Source organism: Hippopotamus amphibius, chromosome 2 (assembly GCF_030028045.1).
Source record: "Hippopotamus amphibius kiboko isolate mHipAmp2 chromosome 2, mHipAmp2.hap2, whole genome shotgun sequence".
Classification (NCBI taxonomy): domain Eukaryota; kingdom Metazoa; phylum Chordata; class Mammalia; order Artiodactyla; family Hippopotamidae; genus Hippopotamus; species Hippopotamus amphibius.
Window position 1 is genome coordinate 49,596,961 of NC_080187.1, and position 23,278 is coordinate 49,620,238.

A 23,278-nucleotide genomic window follows, 5' to 3' on the forward strand; every position below is an offset into this window, starting at 1 on the left:
TCTCTCTGCTCTCTTGGGTGGGAGTCAGGTGGTGTTTGAGAAGGTATATGGGAGGCTTGAGCTTGAACTTGTGTCTTATTTGAGCATCCGTTAGTCAAAAGATCTGACTTATGCTGCAGTGTTAGCAAGGAAATATTGACCTTCCCACCAACTCACACAGTTTATTCAAGAAGTAACTGGAGATTCACTGCTTAAATTTGCCTCCCAAAAGGTATTCATTCACAAATTTTTTTTTACCAAGTTGGCCAGATTTGTGGTTTTCATAATGGAGAGGTATCTAAAATACCTATATTTTGTGTGTGTGTGTGTGTGTGTGTGTGTGTGTGTGATGTCTAGACTCAGAATACTATTCAGTTTTGCAGGTATTAAAAGCATGCAAATATTAAGCGCTTTAAAAATGCACATCTCAAATTCCTGTATTTTTAACAAGCCTCCATGGACTCACTGAAATTTCAGAATCCTACAAAGAAATAAACCCCTTTGTGAATGTGAGTTTTAGGGTTTCAAGGCTTGAATGAGGATGTGTTTTAGCTCTTGGCCTTTGAATACTTGTTATAGATTTGCATGTGTGTGTGTGTGTGTGTAGGATTTCTATTTTTGATGAGACAGAAACTGCTTATATACCTTAATGTTTCCAGCTGAAAGATTTTATATATTAAAGCTTTGCATTCTGTTAGTGGAATATATGATCCCCTCCCATCTGTAGAGAGGAAAGCCATAAGTAAGGCAGGTGTGATTCTCTTCTGTTCTCTCTGAAGCTTATCCTCTTACTGGAAGAAGCAAAGGAGGAAATGAAAGTGTTTTGTTTTGCTTTTCCTAGAGCAGCAGCTTTGGGAAACACAGTACATGTGATTGTCATATTATTAATCAATTACTATTATTTTTTGAGCTTTTACCATGTGCTGGTTCCTCTTTTGAGGGCTCCGCATATATTAGTTAATTAACTTCACAGTATTCCATTGACATAGGTAATATTATTATCCCCAAGTTGCAGATGAAGAAACCGAAGCATGGTAAGGTTGAGAAGCTTCCCAAAGCTACATGAAATGGTAAAGCTGGGGTTCAAATCCAGGCCTTTGGCCATATGGCCTGTGCTCTTAAGCAGTATGCCAGTGGTGTCAGCAAAAGAGAATGACAGTCATCATCGTCATTCGTCATGGTCACACTTAAATGTGTGTTTACCATATTAGCACTGTGCCAATTGCTTTTAATCTTCACAAAAACCTTGAGGTGGAAACTGTTATGGACCCCATTTTACAACATGGCAACTAAGGCTCTGGGAGGTTAACTGGCCCAGAGCTACACAGCTGTAAGAGATGAGACTTGAGTTTGAATTAAATCTGACTTCAAAGTTAGCAAATAAAGACAGGGAGAAGGAAGCACAGACCAATCCCTACCCATTTCTGGATGCATGGCTTCCCATTAGCCGAAGCTTATTGCTACCTCCATTATGGGTCAGGGGCAAAAAGAGGACATTACACACATTTCAGGCTTCAGATACAATGGAGGTCACTTTGCAACAGAGGTTCTACGTGGCACACTTAGTGACAGAGGAAGAGAGTGAGTCAGCTATTAAAGTGTATGTTGAGTAAACTAATTAATTCATGAAAAAAAATTGAAAAGAAACTAAATTATTAGTGAGTTTGCCCTCAAACCTCCCTACAGGACCTTTATGAGAGGTAATTTGAGGGACCTAAGAGGATTAGACACCATTATATTTGAAATGCCCTATAACATAATATTGACTATAACCACGAAGAGGGTTTTTATATAACGACACTCCATCATGTGAAGAAGGATTAAAGGTCTAAGATGTCCAGTATGGAGAAGAGGAGGTTTGAGTGGAGCTTGTTGACTGTCTTTATACTTTTGGAAACTTGACTGGGAAGTTCCAGGAAGACACATTTTGTCTTAGTTGTAGGAAGAACTTTCTCTCAACTAGAGCTGTCCACTCATGGAATAGGCCACCTCAGAAACTCACCCATTCCCTACCACTGCATGCAGAGGGGGTTAGCGCTCAGGGAGCTGGGGAGAAATGGAGTAGAAAACTATTCTAATTTTGAGACCTTTTAATTTTATAAGCATAAATGTTGTTTAAGCTACTTGAGTGAGTCATGTATTTTAACATATTTTAATGTATGTTAGAATCTATTATCTATAAAAGATGCCAAAAGGGAGAAAATACATTAAGTGTAGAAAATAAATTAATCTATTTGGAAAATATATATTTGAAACTAAGGTAAGAACTGCTCTGTATCAATGGAATCTATAAAGAGATTTAATACCTTAGAAAATATTGTTGAAGAATCTAAAATTTCTAAGAATTGTATGGCTGTATTTGTGTGTGGTTAAAGGGAAGGAGGAGGAAAAGCATGGTTTTTTATAAAGAATGATAAATTACAAGAGTTCATAACACAAATGTTTTTCTGATAAAGGTGGTAAATTATCAAACACCACAAACAGGGCAATGATATTGAAATTGCAAAATATTGAGGCAAATGAATTATCTTACAAAGGCTTACCTGTGGGCTGGTTCCTGCTATTTCCCTGGGATGCTTGAATATCGTCCTTCTGAACTAGGTACACTACATTCACTGTGAGAGCCTCAAAGTATCTGTTCAATTAATGTCCAGACACCATTGTGAAAAATTACACTGAACCAATTTTTTTGAAAGCACATTTCAGGCGGTAGATTTGGAACACTCTGAGCTACCTGGATACTGTCATTTCCTTTTTGTTTTCTTAGGTTTTCATGGCTTAGCCCCTTGTATATCTAAGGAATATAAGGGAAGACAGCGTGCAAAATGATGCAGTGCTACTTGGAGGGTGCCATGATTTTTTTAATGAGAGGGAATGTGGTTTTCAAAAGGAAGGCAGGCAGCCTGTCTGTACTGCGGCTCATCATCAGCACTGAGACAGCTCAAATCATATCATGATTGTTAAATTTAGCATCATTAAGACAGGAAATAAAACACAAAGATGATCAGTGGAAAGTGGGCTTACATAGCATGGGAGAAAATTAATTTGTTCAAAGGCAAGCTTCAGGGTGCAGAGACTTGAGGGCTGTGTTTGCTGTTTTGGGGGATACCAAAAGCTAATGTGGTCATGTCAGGCATTTAAGTCTGTTGGAATTTATTCTGTAGCTTTGTAAAGATCCACATTCATAAAATTGGTAAACGAGCATTTTGGATTTGTGAGATGTAGACGTCTGGGGTTGGGCCTGCTCCTCTCTGCTCTTTCCTCGTTAGACTCCTGTCTAACACCTGGGAAGACATCATTCCACGTGAAAATATAATTTCCTGAAGCAGGGCGGGATCCTGAAAACTCTGCTTTAGATGTTGTGATAGCAAACAATTCTGGCCTAAACTACTCCAACCATGGAAGAACAACTTCCCCTCACGCACTGTCATTCTTCTTTGATCTTTACTTCTTTTGCTGTGTAGTCTCCAGTTCTCTGGAGGTTTTGTGCTCTCTCCTCTAATTGCCATTAGAGAGGGTTGTGAGTCCTCCTACTTCTCCATTCTGCAGAGTTCCTAACTATTCTCTTTGACCAAAGTTATTCAGTAAAAATTAAAGGGGCTGGGAGGATCAAAGGCTATGTGTTTTCAGAATGATGCTGTCATTTTTGTGGGGTCCTTAGCAGTGGGGAACAGTGGGGAGCAGGGGAGAGGCAACTGCAGAGTTTTAGCATTTTCATGGAGCCGCAAGGGAACCAACCACTTAATAGCAGTTAATAGCTTAGGGAGGCTGGTGCCTTGTAGCCTAACCAAAGGGGACATCTTGTAGTCTGATGAATACCACTCTGCAGTATAGCGTGAGGCAATCCATACTGCCCTCGTATTCTCCCACCTTTCTCTTTATCCCATTTATTAAATTCATGCTAACTCATAAGAAGCTGTCAGGTTTAATCTGCCTTGCTTGACTTCATTACCTGGTACTAAAAGTGTATACACTTGTGCATGCTTGAGGAAACCTTCAGCGGGTTCCCACCTCAGCATCAGCACTTGCTGCCTGGAGATAAATCATGGCATAAAGGAGTCAGTATACACCAGGCACTGTTTCAAGTGCTTCACTGATATCTTAGCTCACTTAGTCTTCACAACCTTAGGTGTGCGGTTTCATTTTTATCTCCATTTTACAGATGAGGAATCTAAAGCACAGAGTAGGTGGGTAAATTGCTCAAGGCCAGGGTCAGAATTAGAATTTGAACCATGCAGCCTGATTATAGAATTCATAGTATTTACTACATCAGCGTCATACTAAAGAAATAATCTGAAACAGATGCTGAGCATTTCTTCTTCATGATCTTTTAGCTCAACTCTTATGTAAGGTTAAAATCACCGGAAAACTGAGGCAGTAGCTTAACTGCTGTGGCTGCCTTAACTGAAGGAAGTAGGAGAGAAGAGAAAGCTTGTCTTTATTGTCTTGCAGACTGGTTTCAGTGTAAATCCTGGTTTTATTAGTTGTGTAATTACTAATTCTCGGTTACTCATCACTAATTTCTCAAGACCTCAGTTGCTCAGTCTGTGAAACGTGGATATGACAGTAGCATGCACTACATAGGGTTATTGTCGACAGGAACTTACATAATGCATTTAGTGCCTAGCACAGTGCCTGACACAGACATGTTAACTGTTATTGTTTTAGGCTGCCTTTAACCTTTGGTGGAAGTAGAATGGTGACAGATAATGAACCAACTGTGTGTGGGGGGGGAGGGTCTATTAAAGTGATACTGGTTAATAGAAGATAATCAGATGCATGAATTTTATTACACAAAGCAAGTCAGTAGTCTGGATTCTATCAATGGACTAGATTTTCTACATACACACACACACACACACACACACACACACACACACACAAAACGCCCCCAAAATTCTTAGTGTCCTTAGATCTGTAACACAGAATCATTGTGAGGGAAATAGAGTTGTAATGCAGTGTGTCCGCTGTTTATTACACTCCAGGGAGGGTCCGTGTTGCTCCAAATTCTAAATTACAGCAGGGTCCCCCTGTATCACATCTGCTCTCACATCTCCCGATTCTGCTTCAGAATGCATAATACTTATGGAGCTGGGATTTACCATTGTCTTCTAGTTAATTAAAAATGGAAAATCAGTACAGTCATAGGGAGGGACATAAAGCGGAAAAGTAAGTAAGATGGAAATGCTTTAGGGATGTGGGGGTTTTCCTGGGCAGCAATCAGTCCACCGCACTCACTAAGGGCTGATTCCTGTGGATGGGGGAGTTTAAGTGGGGGTCGTGACTTCTTCCTCTTCCCAACCACCAGAACTTCACTGCTCTAGTGAAATTATCTAATTTATGCCTTCAAGTGGAAAAGTTCCCCTTTATTCTCTCTCACCACAGGAGCCCTAAAGACTGTTCATGCCAACGCAGCAACTCTCTCTTAAAGCTATCCTTAGAAAATGATGGGGGTGGGTATCCCCAATTCAGGAAACTCCATCTTTTATAGAAAACATTCCATGGGGCACCTTAAGGGTTAAACTTGTGTTGCAGATAGAGTATCAAGTGGCTTTTCAGGAGGGCATAACTCCCAATTTAGAAACTGCCATTACTAAAAGGTAAACCAAACGTACATTCGTTCACACTGCTTTCTATGAAAGATTTCTACGTGTGTGTTAGTTTGCTTCTCTCTCTGCCGTCTGCCTCCTATCATCTATATAATGTATATATCAGGGTGAGGACTGTCGATCACAGTTAATAAAACCCAGAACACGACAGACATCCCTTTTATTGTAGATCCATTTTACATAGCTTCCGTTTCTTATGTCACATAAATCAAAAGTGAAGTGTTTATCTTATCTTTCAGAGGCATCCCTTCTCCCTCTGTGTCCTAGCCCCTCCCCCTGTGCCAGTTTCCAGCCCCTCAAGGATGCTTTGTAGAAGAAAGTGCAAGTTCCCTGTTCTGGCTTTATTGATGTTCCCTTTTGCCCTCCTTCTGGCTCTCCCCCAAACCAAGTGAGCAAATGGCCCGGGTTTTCCCCCAATGCCTGACCTGCGTTTACTGGGAGGAGAGCAGGAGAGGGAGCGCGCATTCCGAGCAGGCTGCTCTGACTCCGACCACAGGCTGTTCCGTGCAGGCTGTCCCTCTCCTTCAAAACCGTGCATCCCCTCCCCGAAGCAGCAGGCAGTGTGCCTCCATTCAGCCACATTTGGTATGCATGAGCACGGCTGCAGGGAGAGGGGAGGTGGCTTTCTTAAGAAGGTTCAGTGGCTCAGGCAACGCCACTTGACTAGTCTTCCAAGTTGCAGGAAGCCTCTGCCTTGATGGAATTTGCAGGTGTGGAGATGACCATGGGATGCCAGGGCCATGGGGGACCGTTTGTTTTCTAGGCACTGCTCAGGTTTGCGGTTTCTGGTTTTCCCGGTGGAATTTGGAAGGGGTCATGAATCAAACTGATGCTCCTCGACCTCTAAACTGGACCATCCGGAAGCTGTGCCACGCAGCCTTTCTCCCATCTGTCAGACTTCTTAAGGTACTGTAACTTGCTGCTTTGAATGGCTTTCATTGTGCTTTGCAGGTCTAACTTCACACTTGGGCTGGGACACACCTTTTGGGGAGTACAGGTGCCTGCAGTACTGGCTCTGTTGCCCATGGCTGGAGGGAGGTTCTCAACGCCCCTCACCCCATGGTGTCAGGAAGGGAGGATGGTCTAAATCACATTTGAGAATGAGATTATGGTCGTAGAGAATGGGCTGCCTGAGTGCTCCCCACCCCCAAACATCCCTAAAATAGAATTAATTAACTTTGGGAGGGTGGGAACAGTAGTGGGAGTAAAATCTCTTACTCCTGTGTGTTTGGCTCCTGGATTCTTTTCCCTCCCTGGGGAAGCCCTTCGACCCAGTTTCCCTTTAAATGGAACCTGAGAGAACAAAGGATTCTCCTTATTAGTTTAAAAACCCTATGTCCTTAGGTGGTCTCTCAGGTAGAGACAAAGAACAAGCCTCATCAGATTGTGACTTTTTTGGTGAGCTTGTTTTTTTCTTTGAAAAAGGCATGATAATTGTAGTCTTTTAAGTGAAGTCAGTAGTGGGAAAGTATTGAAATATATACTGAGTGTGTGCCTCTAGCTTTCTCTCTAGCTGAGTTACACAAAAGAATGTTACTGTATCTGAGCTAGGATGCTGCCTGGTGTCTGCAGCATTCCTCTTTCTAGAAACAAATACATTATAGATACTGAGAAATTCCCCACAACTTCATAATAATTCATCTTCTTCATCATCCTTCCCTTGTAGGGAAGGAAATACAAGTAAATACAAGTAAAATTTAAAAGGTATAGAAAACAAGTATTTTCCCTCAGAAAAGAGGATGTAGTAACACTTATTTGGCAAAAGTGTGTATCTCTAGATGTCCCTTCCACATCCATGTGAAGTTAAAAAGGCAAAGTGAAGTTCTTAATTCTCTTTTCAATATTAATATGATACTGTAATTTAATGACCAGTTGGGTATTGAGTCCAGTTTCACAATGGAGGATTAATAAGTTAACCATGAGTAAATTACCCTTGCAACCTTTTTTTTCTGAGGCTGTCTTCTGGTTGGGTCAAGTTTGATGAGGACAATTAGTTCTGTAAAGCTAAGTGGCTTCTTACAATGGAGTATTACCCTGTCTGAATTTATTTTATCTTGTTCAACACAAACTGAGATTAACTTTCACAAAGGCTACCCTCACATCCGGTTCAAACACCCATCATATTGTTGTTATGGCAGTGTTTTCTTCTCTAAAAGAGTCTTTTGGAGGAAAAGCAGATTTGGGAGTGGGAGAGAAGCTTCCTTGGATATAAGGGCTTTTGCTCTACTGGAACAACATGTGCGATAGGGCATGAAAAAGAATGAGGTCAGGGAACTAACAAACAAATGTAAATTTTCCTCCAGAATTACTCCTGAATCAAAGGTCTGGGGTGAAGTGTCTTGGCAAACCTACCTATGACGGAGAAAACTGACTTCAGCAATTCCATGTGCAATAAGAAACATTTCTCAATTAAATCATTCATTGGCTTTACCCCAAACTAATGCTTTTTAACTTACATAATGATTTTTTAAACAAGTGTGTGTATATCACCTTCAATAGATTATTCATTAATACTCTCATTTTGTAATGGGAAATGTTAGTTATTGTTTGCTAGTCACAAAGCCAGCAGAGAAGTGTCTCTTTGAGGTAGATTAGTTATTTTTAGAAGAGCTCTCATCTTTTTTAGCTGAAAGTACCACCCATGCTATATACCAGCAGACATTGTCAATACTACACCAGTACTATGGTTGGCATACAGCTCAGCCTTACCATGCTTTATTAACATGGTGCTTTATAACAATTCATCTAATAAAGTGCATTAATGAATATCCTTCCAGTTCTTTCAATATCTACAAGATAGAATTTGTTTTACTGGAGAACTTTCTTTCCAAATGATATATGTATTTTTTTGAAAGATTGTCTATCCTATGAGACTTTGAATATTGAGCACATTTCAAACTTGAAAAAAAAAGAGCTACCAAATTCTTCCAGCAATACTTAGAAAGAAATAAAAGCTGCTTTTGTATATGATTATTGTATTATCAACCTTCTGGATATGAATGTCATGTAATTTTTTCCCCTCTAGATTGTTGCTGTCTTGTCTTTGCTTTCCTAGTCCCTGTGTATTCTTGCCCTGCTTTTGCATTTCACGTAAAAGGAAAGTTCCTGAGTAATCATTTGCATCTTTTGGTCAATGTTTTCCCTGGTTTAGTCTATACATTAAATATTTAATAACAGTAATCCTGCTGTTCTTTCCTTACTTCTGCTTGTTCCCTCCCTCTACTCCTCCTCTCTCAGTCTCTTATTCTATCTCATTATACCACCACCATGTTAGTATAATGGATGGATTCTCTGGAGTCTATTGAAATTGTGAGCTAATAAACCCAATTCTCCTATTCAACAGGTAATTTTTGTTCCTCTTTCAAGCCTTTTTCTGATGTGATATGCCCTTTCCAGTGCCCTGACTTGTCAGTAAATGCAGTTTAGGACATGATGGCATGATTAGATTTAACTAAACTCAGATCACTCACCGTTTCTGACAGACTGGGCTCAAGCCAATTTCCCTCCCTATCCTTTCCTTTAAAATGTGTGTTTCTTTGCTAACTTACTTCAGTACCATGCTAATGTTTAGAAATGACTTCATTATACTGTTTCCTGTATTTCCTATTTCTTAATGGAAAAAGGATACTAAAGAATTAGAAGGGAAAGGCCAGCATCTGAAGCATGAATTAAACCCAGTGAGTGTTGGAATATACTTATTATTCCTTCTGAAAACATTTGTTGTTTTGTCCATCTCAGGGAAAATTTTGAACATGCCAACCAACTCACATTTTGAATTTGGGATTGCATTTGGAAATATCATTTGAAAATAAATTTTTGGACAGGCACATGACAATGATAGCCAAAAGTCAGAGGCTGTTTTCAAACGGATACATTTCAAATGGGACCCTTTCCAAACTGTTTCTCTTCATTTGTCATTTGCTTCATTCTTGTGTTTCAAGATTTCGTCTTGCTATTAATCACAAAAAGTCAAATTTATTTCAGTGATAGAATGTTCTTAGCATATTTTATATTCATTATAAGGTCTGTCTCTGCCATTGTTTTATTTGGGAGATTTTATTTTGGTTACTTCTGTTGAATTTGAATATTAATTTTAGAGCAGAGAGCAGCTTTCTTTGTATTAAAGTCTTGGTAGACTTAATGAAGGGGCTTCTGAAAAATGGGTTGCTTTGGGGAAAAGGGAAGCTCTCTACTTGTAACAGACTTTGGATACACATGTTTAAGCCAATTTTTGTTTGTTTTTGTTTTTGGCCATACCACACAGCATGTGGGATCTTAGTTCCCCAACCAGAGACTGAACCTTGCATTAGAAGCACAGAGTCTTAACCACTGGACCACCAGGAAAGTCCCTAAGCCAGTTTCTTAATGAAGACCAAATGATCTGTATCATTTTAGGATTTTCAAAGAAAGAGCATGACTTTGCCAATTTGAGCAATGACAGAAAGCAATTAAACAAATTATACTTTGGACAGTTAGGCCTAAACAGTGGGTCCTAATTCCTTCATGTTCCTAACCACCTGTGTGACCTTGGGGATGTTACTTAACCTGTCTATAACTTGGTGTCCTTCTCTTTAAAATGAAAAGTTTAGGTCTTGACTTAGATTCAGTGCTATGATTCCCTGTGGTAAAGGCTGCCCTGCTCTGTGGGCATGGAAGAGCATAGTCTATTGAGGCTGAAAGTAGTTAAACTGGATTGAATATTAAACTGGAAGGAGGACTAGAACAGTCAGCAGAGTTTAGATCATAAAGGGCCTTGTCTGCTAAGCCAAGGCAGTTGACAATGATCTGAAAACTAGGGAGGGCCATTAAAGGGGTCCTAGCAGAGAACTGATTGCTATATTCAGCTGTTAAATACATTGCTTTGGCTGTAGTGTCTAGAATGGATGGGAGATTGTGGGATTAGAAGCTGAGAGATTAAATTAGAGGCCTGAAGAGTTGATGAGGACCAGGGCTAAGGCAGAAGTAATGGAGGTAAAATAAATAGGACCTTGTTAAATCAATTAGTTGTGGTGGAAGGAAGAATTTAGGATATCTTCAGATATCCTACGTTGCTTTCTGGTGGTTCTAGTGTCTGAGAATAAAGGTCCTGAGAAGGAAGAACAGAACTTCTCACTTGATGGTTCTTTGGTGAGCTGGAAAGGGTATGCAAGTTATTGATTCTAGTGGGACTGAGACAAAAATAAAGAATGTAATTTCATGTCATTGATGAGTATGAGCCCCACTTGAATGCCTGATAGCAGGACTCTTTGATATAAATAATATACATTCAGTAATATCTAAGAAAACTTCCAATTTTCTTAGATTGTATTTTTTTCTCTCATAAAACAATTCATAGTAAACTCCCAATATTTCGAAATCCAGTCAAAAAGCTCAGTTTCATTTCATTTTTTCCCTTCCTTTCTTTCTCCTTTTATGTTATTATCCAAAGAGGGATTAATGAAGGTGAACTGGGTATAACACAAGAGAAATAATTGAAAGAGCAGTAATCAAGTTAGGCTACCAGATCACAAATTCTGCCCAAGTACCAATGTTTTCTACTCCTGTAATTTCATATCATGGTAACCAATGTCCAGTATATTGTCCCTGAAGCATAAGCAAGATCCTGATGACAAAATGAGTTGGGTCTGTCTTCTACAGTTGATTCCAGGCATTCCAGAAACTGACTTCCCTTTGCTCTTCTCAAACTCTTAGAAAACAGTCATGTTGAGATTCATTTCAATTTGTGTGTTAAATTTTTATTCCTTTTAAGGTCTCCTTTTCACATCTAAAATTCTGAATCTTATATGGCAAGTAGAATAATATTAATAAACCAGAGCTTTTCCTTAGCCGGGACAAGGCACTCCTAAACCACATGCTGGTGGGTAGCAGTTAAGTTTCCACAGGACGAAAGGAAACATATACCTATTATATCTAGATATGTTCATGAGTGGTGATGAGTGAGGTCAGGGAACTCATTATGGACCAATGCCACTAAGTGCCTTAAAGATGGGAAACTTGAATAAATTGCTTTTAGGAAAACACAGTGTGTGGTTAGGCACATTTTAAGGGCTGCTAATAAAGACACTTCCGTCTTTCCATCTCAGCATGCCAGCTCGGATTCCCTTTAAGAAAATAAGAAAAAGAAAAGAAAATGTGCCCAAACTGAAACCCAGGAGAGACAAAATCTGGTGCATTTCAAATGGTGGCTTCAACTCAGGCTGCTGAACAGTAACCATGTGATTTGCCTTTTTGTGAAATGTTCCTCTGGCAGCCTGAAGGAAATTCCTGAGGCAACAAGAAACCCTCCTGTCTCTCTGGAGAGCTGTCTTCTGATGCTGACTATTGTGGAATAAAGAACAAAAGTGTGTGGTCACTGCAGAATGAGGGAGGACATAGCTGGGACGTCCAAGCCCAGGGCCATCTAGCTCTGAGATGACTTGTGGAGTCACAGTAAAATGGGGCAAGGTCTGTCTTAAGGGAAAGGGTTCTGCCTTCCCTGTAGATGACTTCCTGTGGTTGGGGGACAGAGAAGGGGCACAGGTGACAACACTGCCTCTCCTGCATAAGCTTTACATCCTCCCCCTCTCTTAGTCTGTTGGTGTAACCTCAACTGGCTTATCTGCAGACATATCCTTTCCCCCTTTCTATTAACTAACATGAAAAAGAGTTTTAAAGACTGTGGCTCACAATAGGGTAAATTACTGAAGAATAAATGAGTGAATGAACTGTGAATGATACATGAGATCCTAAGAATGCTTAGGAATCATTTGGGGAGCCTGTGAGCAAAGCAAATATTCAAGCCCACCCCCTGGGGGTGCTGACTCAGTAAGTAGGTTGGTGGGCCCAGGAATTAGCATTTTAACAAGCTCTCCTGGTGATTCTGATATGAACAGCTCTTAGAAGGACCACACATTGAGAAAAACTGCCATAGATTCAGCTGAGCTGGAGGGAAACTTAAATGTCCTCTCTCTTTTGCTCGCACCTGGGCAGAACAGATTATGTATTAGTTGACAGTGGGAGCAAAAGGTTTTAAGTAAACAGTTACAGATTTTCAAAAATTTTAATCATGAAAGATCATTTAGATAGAGAGGTAATTGAGTTCAGCTACCCTTTTTGGTTTGTAGATGATATAACATCATAAAGTGAAGGAATGTTTGTCCCCATTTTTCTTTTTTGTTTAACTATTTGAGATTTCTCTGTGTATTATTTTCCTGATTTTTTCCAGGCACGTGACATACAATTTTAGATTTTTCTATAAATTCTATAAATTTCTATTGAATTTATATAGAGATTTGATTGTGAACCAGAGCTCTCAGAGACAGTGTCCATCATCAAGATTCTGGAGTATCCTGCATATGCCCCCTTTAAACTTCCCTGTGATGGCACTTGGAATTGTAGTGGTCACTCAAGTGCATGTCCTTTAGATACTAATAATATGTGGTAGTACCAACTTAGCAGTGGTCATTTCACTTGGAGGCCAAGGTCAAAGCAGCCACAACTGACGCCTACTGTACATCCTTCAAAAACTAAGGAAGAGATTCTGGGCAGGGATGGGGAGGAAGAGAACATCCAGGGCTTTCATTTGAAAAAGCACATTCAAAATTAAAATTAATTTTCTACTTGAATTTTTTTAAAACGATTTCTTCTATTAAATATTAAATATGGAAAATTGAGCCGAACAAAATTTTCTTGGCTCCTGAGCATGTGAGAAAGAAACAGTGCTGTAATTGCTTGGGTGAGGTGGAGGCAGGTATAACAAAATCTCTAGGAGGGAGATATTTAACTTTTACATTTATCTCACATAAAATTTATGCTTAAAAGCATTTGGGAATTTTGTTCCAGCCGGTGGCTTTTCTCTACTTCCATTTTCAGTGGCACGTGAATAGAAATTTCAGTTTAGGGATAGCATTGATAACTTTTGCTTTTCCCCTAAATAATTAAAGAATTTCAAGGTTTAATGTATAGAGAAACAGATAGGTGAAAGATATTGAATAGATGATAGATACAGGCATAGATAGATAGATAGGTAGATAGACAGACAGACAGATAGATAGAAAGATGAAGGAAGGATTCTGTTTAAAAATCTATTGATGACAACATTTTATATTATTAAACTGCCTTGCTTGGAGGGAGATTTATCCATCAAATGAGCTCTTGAAAGAGTGTTTCTCAAAGTGTGGTCCAAGACTGCCAGTTATAGAATCAGTTTCCCAGAATTCCCCCCAAAACTATTAGGTTAAACCCCTGGGAGGACGTTGAGACTCTGCATTTTAACAAGCAACCCAGATGAACCTTATGCACTGTAATAGTTGAGAATATCTCTTCTGAAGTGTGACACTTTAGTAAAGAGAGGTTGCTCATTAAAATTATGCCTCTGGCATAACGACACCTCAGTATCTGATTTTTATTGTTAAAATTTGAGCATTCACTATGTCTGTATAAATTTATATAGACTCATAATGTTTCCACATCTTTCAGGTCCCCATACTCACAGAACATTGAATGACTTTCATAATTATTTCTTAAGGGATCATGCAGGAAAGCTAACTTAGGTGCTAGGAATGTGTCGTTGATAGGTGGTATCCTGGATTAAAAGAAAAGATGACATATTAACCTCTTTCTTATTTACTTCAAGAGATGAGATACACATACATGGTTGGAGGCAGAAGAAAGAGCATGAAGTCTAACTTCTGCCCTAATCATTCAGCTGTTGCTGAAATAAGCAAGCTCTCTCACACCTGCTCCTCTTCCTCTATTTTCTCCCAATTGCTAGAATCACCCATTCACCAGGTTGCCCAAACTGGAAAACTTGGGCTTATGTCTTTGCTTTGTTTTCTCTCATCCCTTATATAATCAGCCAGTCAGTTCTGCCAGGTTTTCTCATAAATATGTCTCTGATCCATCCACCTCTGTTTATTCGTAGTTCCCAAGACCAGTCCCTCTTTTCCTTGGGCCCAGAATACTATAGCTGTCTACTTCAAATTGATCCTTTGCCACAGCCACAAGAATGGTCAACTTAAAATGCAGATAAGGGCAGGATACTGCCATGTTTGACATTCTTCAGTGGTTCCCTTTTCTTGTAGAATAAAATCCTAAGCTTCTTGGATTGGTATATAGGATCCTCTGTGATCTGTCCTCCACCTACTTCTTTGCCTTTGTTTCTCCCTTTCAAATCATGAAATTCCTTTTAACTGGGCTTTTTGCACAAGCTGTTTCCATTTCCTGGAAAATCTGAACCACATCTTCTCCTACCTAACTCCTGCCCATATTTTAATACTCAACTCAAGTGAGTTTGATGAGTTCAAGAAGAATTTCCTGAATCCCTAAAGCCAGATTGGCTCTCCTTTTTATTCATGTTCATAAAAGTCAGTGGGTATTTCTGTCTTGGGTTTTAGCATGTTGTACTGTTATTAGCCTTTCACCTCATTCTGAAGAGCTTCTTAAAGTTTGGAACTGCATCTTAGACAATTCCATGTGTACATCATTTAGCAGAGAGCACAGGATAATTGGAGGGCTAGATGAATAAGTAAATGTTGGAGAGAATGGATAACTGTGCTCTTAATGCGATGCTCTGAAGCCACTGCTTAGAAGAACCAAGTGGTATTATAGGGTCTTGGCATTTTTGTCTAATTAAAGGATACTTTGAGCTTGAGTTGATATACTTCATATGTTCCCCAAATTGGAAGATCAGTTAAGGAAATGAACCAATAATTAGTACTCAGTAAAAGTGATGCAGAATAAAATATGTACTCAAGGACGGAATTGTAAGTAGGTAGCACCAGATGTCTGCTTTGAAAATATTTACTGAAAGCAAAAGTGAGAGATTGAAATTACTTCATCTATTGCATATGTTGGAGAAAGGGCATTCCTTAATTTAGTGATCTAAGAAACTTTAATATGTTACTTTCAATAATGTTGGCTTGGTTACACTGTGAGTTAGAGAAACTTCTATTAGAAGAAAAACTACACTGTTAAACTTGGGCTTTTCCTGCTTTATCCTTTAAATATGTCATTGGCTAATGTCTAGAGATAATTATATAGACTCAATTATATTGAAGGATTTTGTCATTTTCATTTAAAGGCAAATGTGGCTTAGGATTTGTTTTTCTGTTAGCATTAGTTTATTTAACTGTATCAGGTATCATGGATAGAAGTATTTTATTATATCAGATATCACGGATAGATGGTATCCAATTAGAAATTTTAGTTTATCCCATTGTGACAACCAAAAATGTTTCCAGACATGGTCACATATCTTTTTGAGGGGTAGGGGGAGTGCAAAATCATCCCTAGTTGAAAAGCGCTGCTTTAAACATTTTCTCTTAAAGATGGAGGTAGGTAATTGATTTCACTGGAAACCCAAGAGAGATTTCCTAGTGATATAAATGGAATACTTTAACTTTAGACACACTTTCTTCTTCGTTTTACAAAAGATTGAAATTTAGCTTACATTTGGGAAATTAGTCAAATTCTAGTAACTTAACATAGAAAAACTAAGGGATTATTTTCTCATCTTATTGTTAATCATCTCTGGTAAGAAAATTGAATGTGGCCAATTTGTCTGAAATTGTTTGAATTTCCGTATATTACTGCTTTGTGAATTACAAGCAGAGCATGTGTCATTTGATTGATGTATTAAGCAAAATATTTAATTTTTACCATTATTTTATTCTACAATATCTTCTACTTAGAACTATTTAAGAATAATACAATATAAAATTCATTTCGATGAATAAATGAAGAAAATATTTTACTTCATCAAGATGAATTTTTTGTAGAATGTTAGCTCATGTGAGCAATCAAAGATTCTGAGATAAATCTAGTAATTAGCACAAGGAGGCTACATAATTTAATTTAAAGATTAGTATAATTAAAGCTGATTTTTAGTCATTAAATTGAGCATGGTCAAATGGACAGGAATACTAGATTTTGGCCCTGAATCTGATTAATTAATATCGTAGCTGAGTTACCTAGAATAAATAGCTTTATCTTTCAGCTTTCTCATCTGTACAATGACAGAATTGGGTTTGATAAGGGTTGGCAAACTTTTTCTATAAAAGGCCAGATGGTAAAGTGGCTTTGTGGGTTGTATCGTTACCCTGTCTGTCACAACTATTCAATTTCGCCATTGTAGCTCAAGAAAGCAGCCACATGCAATACATAACGAATGAATGTATTTGTGTTTCAGTTATTATTCATAAGTAAGTTTAACTGTGCTATGGTCTGAGTGTTCATATATAGAAAATCCATATACTGAAATCCTAACCCCAAAGGTGATGGTTGTTAGTAGGTGGGACATTTGGGAAGTTCTTCAGTCACGAGGGTGGAACTGTTATGAATGGTATTAGTACCTTATAAAAGGGACTCCAGCGAGCTTTCTAGCTCCTTCCAACAAGGAGAAGTCTGTGCCCTAGATAAGGGCCCTCCCCTGACCATTGTGGTACCCTGATCTTGAGCTTCCAGACTCAATTCTGAGCAGTAAATTTCTGCTGTTTATAACACACCCAATCTGTGGTATTTTGTTATAGCAGCCTGAACAGACTAAGACAGACTGAAATTTGAATTTCATATATTTGTCACGTCATGAAATACTCTTATTTTCATTTTTTCAACCAGTTTTAAATGTTGAAAACTATTCTTAGCTCATCAGCTATGCACAAACAGAGGGGAGGTGGTACTTGGCCTGTGGACTGCAGTTTGCCAATCATGAGATGATTAAGTTCCCTTATAGCTCTAATATTCTTGGATTAATTCATAATGATAGAAAGCTATTGCATGCTCCTATTTATTTTGAAATTACTTTTATATTTGAAAGAGCTGAGTAAATTATTATAGTAATGTTATCTCATGCTCTTTGGAGAGTGGTATGGGGTAGACTTACTGTCTCATGATATAGTTACATTTAGTAAATGTTAGTAGGGAATATTTGTTTTCTGTCTAAAAATCTGAGAGCCTCAGTTCTTCAAAAGATGTCATTATTCACAAACTATATTGAAATGTACAGACACTAAAAGTGAAATGATATTAAGAAGTGAGAGATTATTATTGACATATATACACTACCAAATGTAAAACAGCAAGTAGAAAACTGCTGCACAAAACAGGGAGATCAACTTGATGATAGGAGATGACTTAGAGGGATGGGATAGGGAGGGTGGGAGGGAGTCACAGGAGGGAGGGGATATGGGGATATATGTATAAATACAGGTGATTCACTTTGTTGTACAGGAAACATAGGCACAACAGTGTAAAGCAATTATATTCCAATAAAGAGCTTTAAAAAAAATAAAAAAGTCCTCTTCAATTTATGGAGTTCTTTGCTTTACATCAGATCAATTGAACTTCATAGCAACCCTGTGAAACAAGTATAGAAAACACAATTATCCCTCTTTCGAGCCAAAAACATTATGACCCACATAGGTTAAGCCCATATAATTGGACTTTTCTGTTGCCAAACTCAGAATTCCCTTCCTTGCACGCCTCTGCATCTTTCATCTGACCCACCCCCACCATCTTTACTCTCTCTTCATCTGAGACCCAGCTAGATTATAGAGTTATCTTATGTATTGATAATATAAACAAGTAGGTCATTTGAGTACTTGACAGCAAAAATAATTAAATGACATACCTCAAAATGATCATTGACATAATAGAAACTTTTCTGAATTTTAATTTCCTAAATTATAAATTAAATAAAAACATTGCTTTATGTTTAGAAATTAATATGTTTGGTGTTGGCATACTCTATAGCCAGTATTCAGTTAATATGAGTTCCTTCCTTTCAACCTAATAAAACAGAAATTGTGCAATGCAGATGAACAAAATTCAAGATGTCTTTTGTAATAATTTGGGTTTAGGGAATACATACTATTCATGTTCAACTAATTACACTTCATGGTTATTGTAGGTTGTGTTAGTGTTCTCCAAAGAAACAGAAACAAGTGTGCGTGCGTGTGTGGTGTATTTGTGTGTGTGTGTGTGTGTGTGTGTGTGTGTGTGTGAATAAAAAGATTTATTTTAAGGAATTGGCTCACATGATTGCAGAGGCTTGGGAAGCCCAAAATCTGATGATAGACACTGGCAGGTTGGAGACTTGGGAAAGAGTTGCAGTTTGAGACCAAAGGCAGTCTTCTGTCGAACCAGGAATAACTGATGCTGCAGATGAAGTTCAAAGGCAGTCTTCTGTAGATTCCATCCTGTTTGGGGGAGGGTCAGCCTTTTGTACTATTCAGGCCTTCAAATAATTAGATGAGGCCCACCCACATTATGGGGGGCAGTCTGCTTTACTCAAATACCACTGTTTTAAAATGTAAATCTCAGCCATACACACCCTTACAGAAATATCCACGATAATGTTCAGCCAAATATTTGATCACTGTGGCCTAGACAAGCTGACACATAAAACTGGCAATCACATAGATCATTGTTACAGTTATATTAAAGTTACTATTTTAGATGTACAATTGACCTTTGAACAACATGGGTTTTAACCGTGCAGGTCCACTTATACGTGGATTTTTTTCAATAAATATACACTGTAGTACTACATGATCTGAGATTGGTTGAATTTGCAGATGTGGAACTGTGGATATAGTGGGCTGGCTTTAAAGTTATATGTGGATTTTCAACTGTGTGGCGAGTTAGTGCCCCAACCCCTGTATTATTGTTCAAGGGTCCACTGTAATTTGCTTGCAAATAACAGACATCCACTCATGCTAACTTAAAGATTTTGTTCTAAGGCTAATGTATGAGATATCTAGCAACTGGAATGGAAATACATCTAGACAACACAGGGACCCAAGCTTCTCTGTAATGGGGCCCTAGAGTCTCTCATTTTGGCTTCTCTTGGCCCATCTACTCTGTAGTTCTGCTTTTCTTTGTAGACTATCTTCCTCTATCACTCTGTATTTCGCTTATACTTGCCACAGTGTCCAGTTCTACATGATCTTGCTGTTGCATTCCTTGCATCTTACCAATTTGTCTCCTCCGTTCTCCTAAGGAATCTCACTGACTCAGGTTTGGTCAGGTATCCATCCTTGCGTACATAACTTCAGTCAAGGAAATTGAATCACCTGATATAAATGTGGCGATCTAGACCCATTCTTCTAGTAGGTGATGTGGGCAGGGGCAGATTCTTTCAGCAAGGATGTAGGTACAATGCTTCACTAATTCAATTAGCATGAATCCCCTACACACCCAAAAACTTAATGGTTCTGGAAGCCATCCAGGCCCAGTAGGTACAGCAGCAATCTAAAACTAAAATTTCATTCTGCAAGTGTAGATAAACAATTAGTCTGTACCTTTTCGCTAATATATTGGGTTGGCCAAAAAGTTCATTTGGGTTGGCCAAAAAGTTCATTTCCATCTCTTACAAAAAAAACCCAAACAAACATTTTGGCCAATCCAATGTAACAGAAGGAAATGGATTCTGACTATAGAACCTGATATTAGGTGCAATATAAAGACAACATTTCTGGGGCTTCCTAGGTGGCGCAGTGGTTAAGAATCTGCCTGCCAATGCAGGGAACATGTGTTCGATCCCCGCTCCAGGAAGATCCCACATGCCCGGAGCAGCTAAGCCCCGTGCGCCTAGAGCCCGTGGGCTTAAGTGCTCTGCAATAAGAGGAACCCGCCAACCACAATGAAGAGTAGCCCCCACTCACGCAACCAAAAAAATAAAAAAATAAAAAAAAATAAAGACAACATTTCTAATACATTAAATTAAATTAAATTAAATTTAAAAAAAAGACAATATTTCTGATGAAGAGGCTTAGGGAGTCAGGGAAAATAGTAGGCTCTCCTCCATTAGAATCAAGAAGAAATGCTTTTAGAGTCCACTGCAAGATGGCATGATGGGCTCCAATGTCCCCTTAAATGCCTCCTTGAGTTCCTGTATTTTTCATGGTTTCATCACTGCTGAAAAGTCATATGGAGTTTTGAATGGGGTTTGTCAACTCTTCTGACCGAATGAAGAGTTCTGCACCATCCCAAATGTATAATATATCCCTGAGAAAAGCAAAATAGCACATTGTTTAGAAGTAGTAACATGATGGTGAACCAAATATGAGAATATGTTTTTCAAAAATTAACCATGGTTTAAAGGAATTCAGTCTGAGAGATTAGTGTTTTAATCAGAATGTTCCTGTTTTCCTGAATGTTCATTTGAAGAGGAAAAGTTCATAGACATTTCATGCTGTCAAAGTGAGTATTGTTTTGTTTCTAGGTGTACAGCAATTCACAGATCAAAGCAGGAATATAAAATTAGCTTTTCTCCCCATTCATTTGTTCATTCTTCACACACTTATCCATTCTACAATTATCTATTGCTATGTGTTAGAAATGTGCAAAGGGTTTGGAAATTCAGAGATGAAAAATACTAGGCTTCCCATCAAAAGGAGATATAATGGAGTTAGGGAGATAGACAAGCAAATTGGAAGGGATACTATAGTTTGACATATGTTTTTATATTGATGAATATAGATAAGGGGAACCAAATAATAGCCTGGAAGGTACTAGAAAATGTAACTCCTGAACTAAGTATTAAAAGAGATACATATGGGAAGCTGGGGTAGAAAGAATATTCCAGATAAATAGAGTGGCGTATACAAAGGCAAGGAGGCATCCTGGAGAGTATAGCACATGGAGGAGCACTCCTATGAGGGAAGCTGAAGTACCAAGTGTAAAGGGTCTGTCATGGAGAGAGGTGGGCCGAAGAGAGTGCCATGCAGCTAAGGGACTACTTCTGGTGGTGGGTGTGGGGTGTATTTATATTGCTCTGGCGTGTACAGCTCGTACTCACTTCACAGTCTGCCCAGTTTAGACTGCTCACGTTGAAGTGCAAGCTGCCACCTCCTCTCCCTCTGCCTCAAAGAAACTCTGTAGATAGTACCGCTGCCCCCAGCTGTGCAAAGGCAGAGGCAAACTCAGATTCATTAGTTATTAAATGTAGACATTGTTCAGCAGCTGCAGGATGCTCTGTTAAGAGTGTTACACTGTAGGAGGGATCTTCGTTTTTCTTTTCTTTTTTTTTTTGTGCCCCTGGCAAGCTCATTTTCCATATCCAAACAACTTTGCAAACTGCCTCATCCTGGAGAAATGTTTTGTCCTGTTTTATACATTTTAAAATGTCTTCATCCAGAGTGATAATGGCCTTATGAAAATTATAGTAAACAAAAGCTATGATGCAGAACATCTTTCTTTTGCTCCGGACAGCTATAAAATGTCAGGCACGGGGGATAATGAGCTTACTGTGTAGCTGTCAGTAACAGCCTATCACTGAGTAGAGGGAGTGAGTGTGCATTCAAATGTGTCCCCGTTTAGCAAACAAGTGAACTCTGGACATAAGACTGTTTGAATCTAAACTGACTTCTCTGGGATTCAGTCATCCTCCACCATCCTATAAAAAGCCTCTACCGGGTGAAATACTCAAGTAAACAGTTAAACATCACAAAAACTTTCTAAAGTTGAGGTAAACTTACATACAGTAAAATTTGAGTTTTCATTCTAAGCTCAATAATTTTTTAGAAATGTAATCGCCTGTATGACAACTACCCATATCAAGATGTATTAATTTACATCACTCTAAAGAATTCTTGGTGCCCTTTCCTAGTTAATACCACTACAACCACCACCACCCAATGTAACCACTGACAGGCATTTATCATTCTTTATTAGTTTGCCTGACCTAGAATTTTGAAGAAGTAGAATCATACAGCGTGTACTCTTGTGTCTGGCTTCTTCCATGCAATACAATGTTTATGAGATTCATCCATTTTGTTTTGTCTGTCATTCTGTGTAATATCATGTTGTATGAATACACCATAACTGGTTTATCCTTTTTCCTGTTAATGGACGTTAGGGTTATTTCCCACTTTTTATCCTATGGATAAAGATGCTGTGAACATTCTTGTGAACCGACGCACTCAGTTGTGTTGGTTATGTACTAGGATTGGAGTCACTGGGTTGTAGTGTAGGCACATATTTGACCTTAGTGGAAACTGCCAAAGAGTTTTTCAAAATGGTCATGCCATTTTATACTCCCTTTTACACAACATATGAGAGTTTCAGTTGCTACGTATCTCACCAAAATTAGTGTTGTCTGTCTTTCTTTTAAATTTTAGCTATCCTGATGGGTGTATAGTTTTAAGCTATATCGTATTATAGTTTTCATCTCCTTGGTGAGTAATGTGATGTTAAATTTCACATGTAAATATATTTAAAAAAATAACAATAGCAAAAAATATATAGGTAAGCCTAGGGAAAGGGGAAGAAAATGAACTTTTATTGAGCTATTATTGTGGCTAAAACCGTGATGCATGCTTTATATCTTGTCATGTAATCTGCAATGAGCTATTACAAGGGTTAGTCAAAAATTATCTGCACTCTGGTTATATTGAAACCTCTATAAATTCTACAGCCAGCGTGCAGATAATTTTTGACTCACCCTCATATTATCTCCAATTTTCAGATGAGGAATTTGTAATTAAGAGATATTAAATAAAGCAGAGATAGTTATAATGTTAATTACTTTGCAAAGTAATTGGAAGAAATAATTGAATCATACACATTTATACACATTGTGTTATATATTCTCAAGTACTGAGAACAGTGCTTGGCACTTGAGAAGCACTCAATATGTTTTTGCCATTTTGAAACATGATGCTACAAATTGTAAATAAAAACCAATTAGCTTATGGTTTTTAAGGAAAATC

General features: G+C 38.4%; 1 protein-coding gene across 14 annotated transcripts in view; it reads left to right on the forward strand.

Moving 5' to 3' along the window:
• TRPM3 (transient receptor potential cation channel subfamily M member 3) overlaps nucleotides 1-23,278 on the forward strand; it is an 827,818-nt gene that overhangs the window by 299,242 nt on the left and 505,298 nt on the right. For 10 of the 14 annotated variants that reach the window (XM_057720886.1, XM_057720887.1, XM_057720873.1 and 7 more), the window contains exon 1: nucleotides 6,318-6,494. The exons of the other annotated variants lie outside the window; for them this stretch is intronic. In XM_057720886.1, the coding sequence (XP_057576869.1) occupies nucleotides 6,318-6,494 (177 nt within the window). Of the gene's footprint in view, nucleotides 1-6,317; nucleotides 6,495-23,278 lie in introns of those variants that run through there. 14 annotated transcript variants of the gene reach the window in all.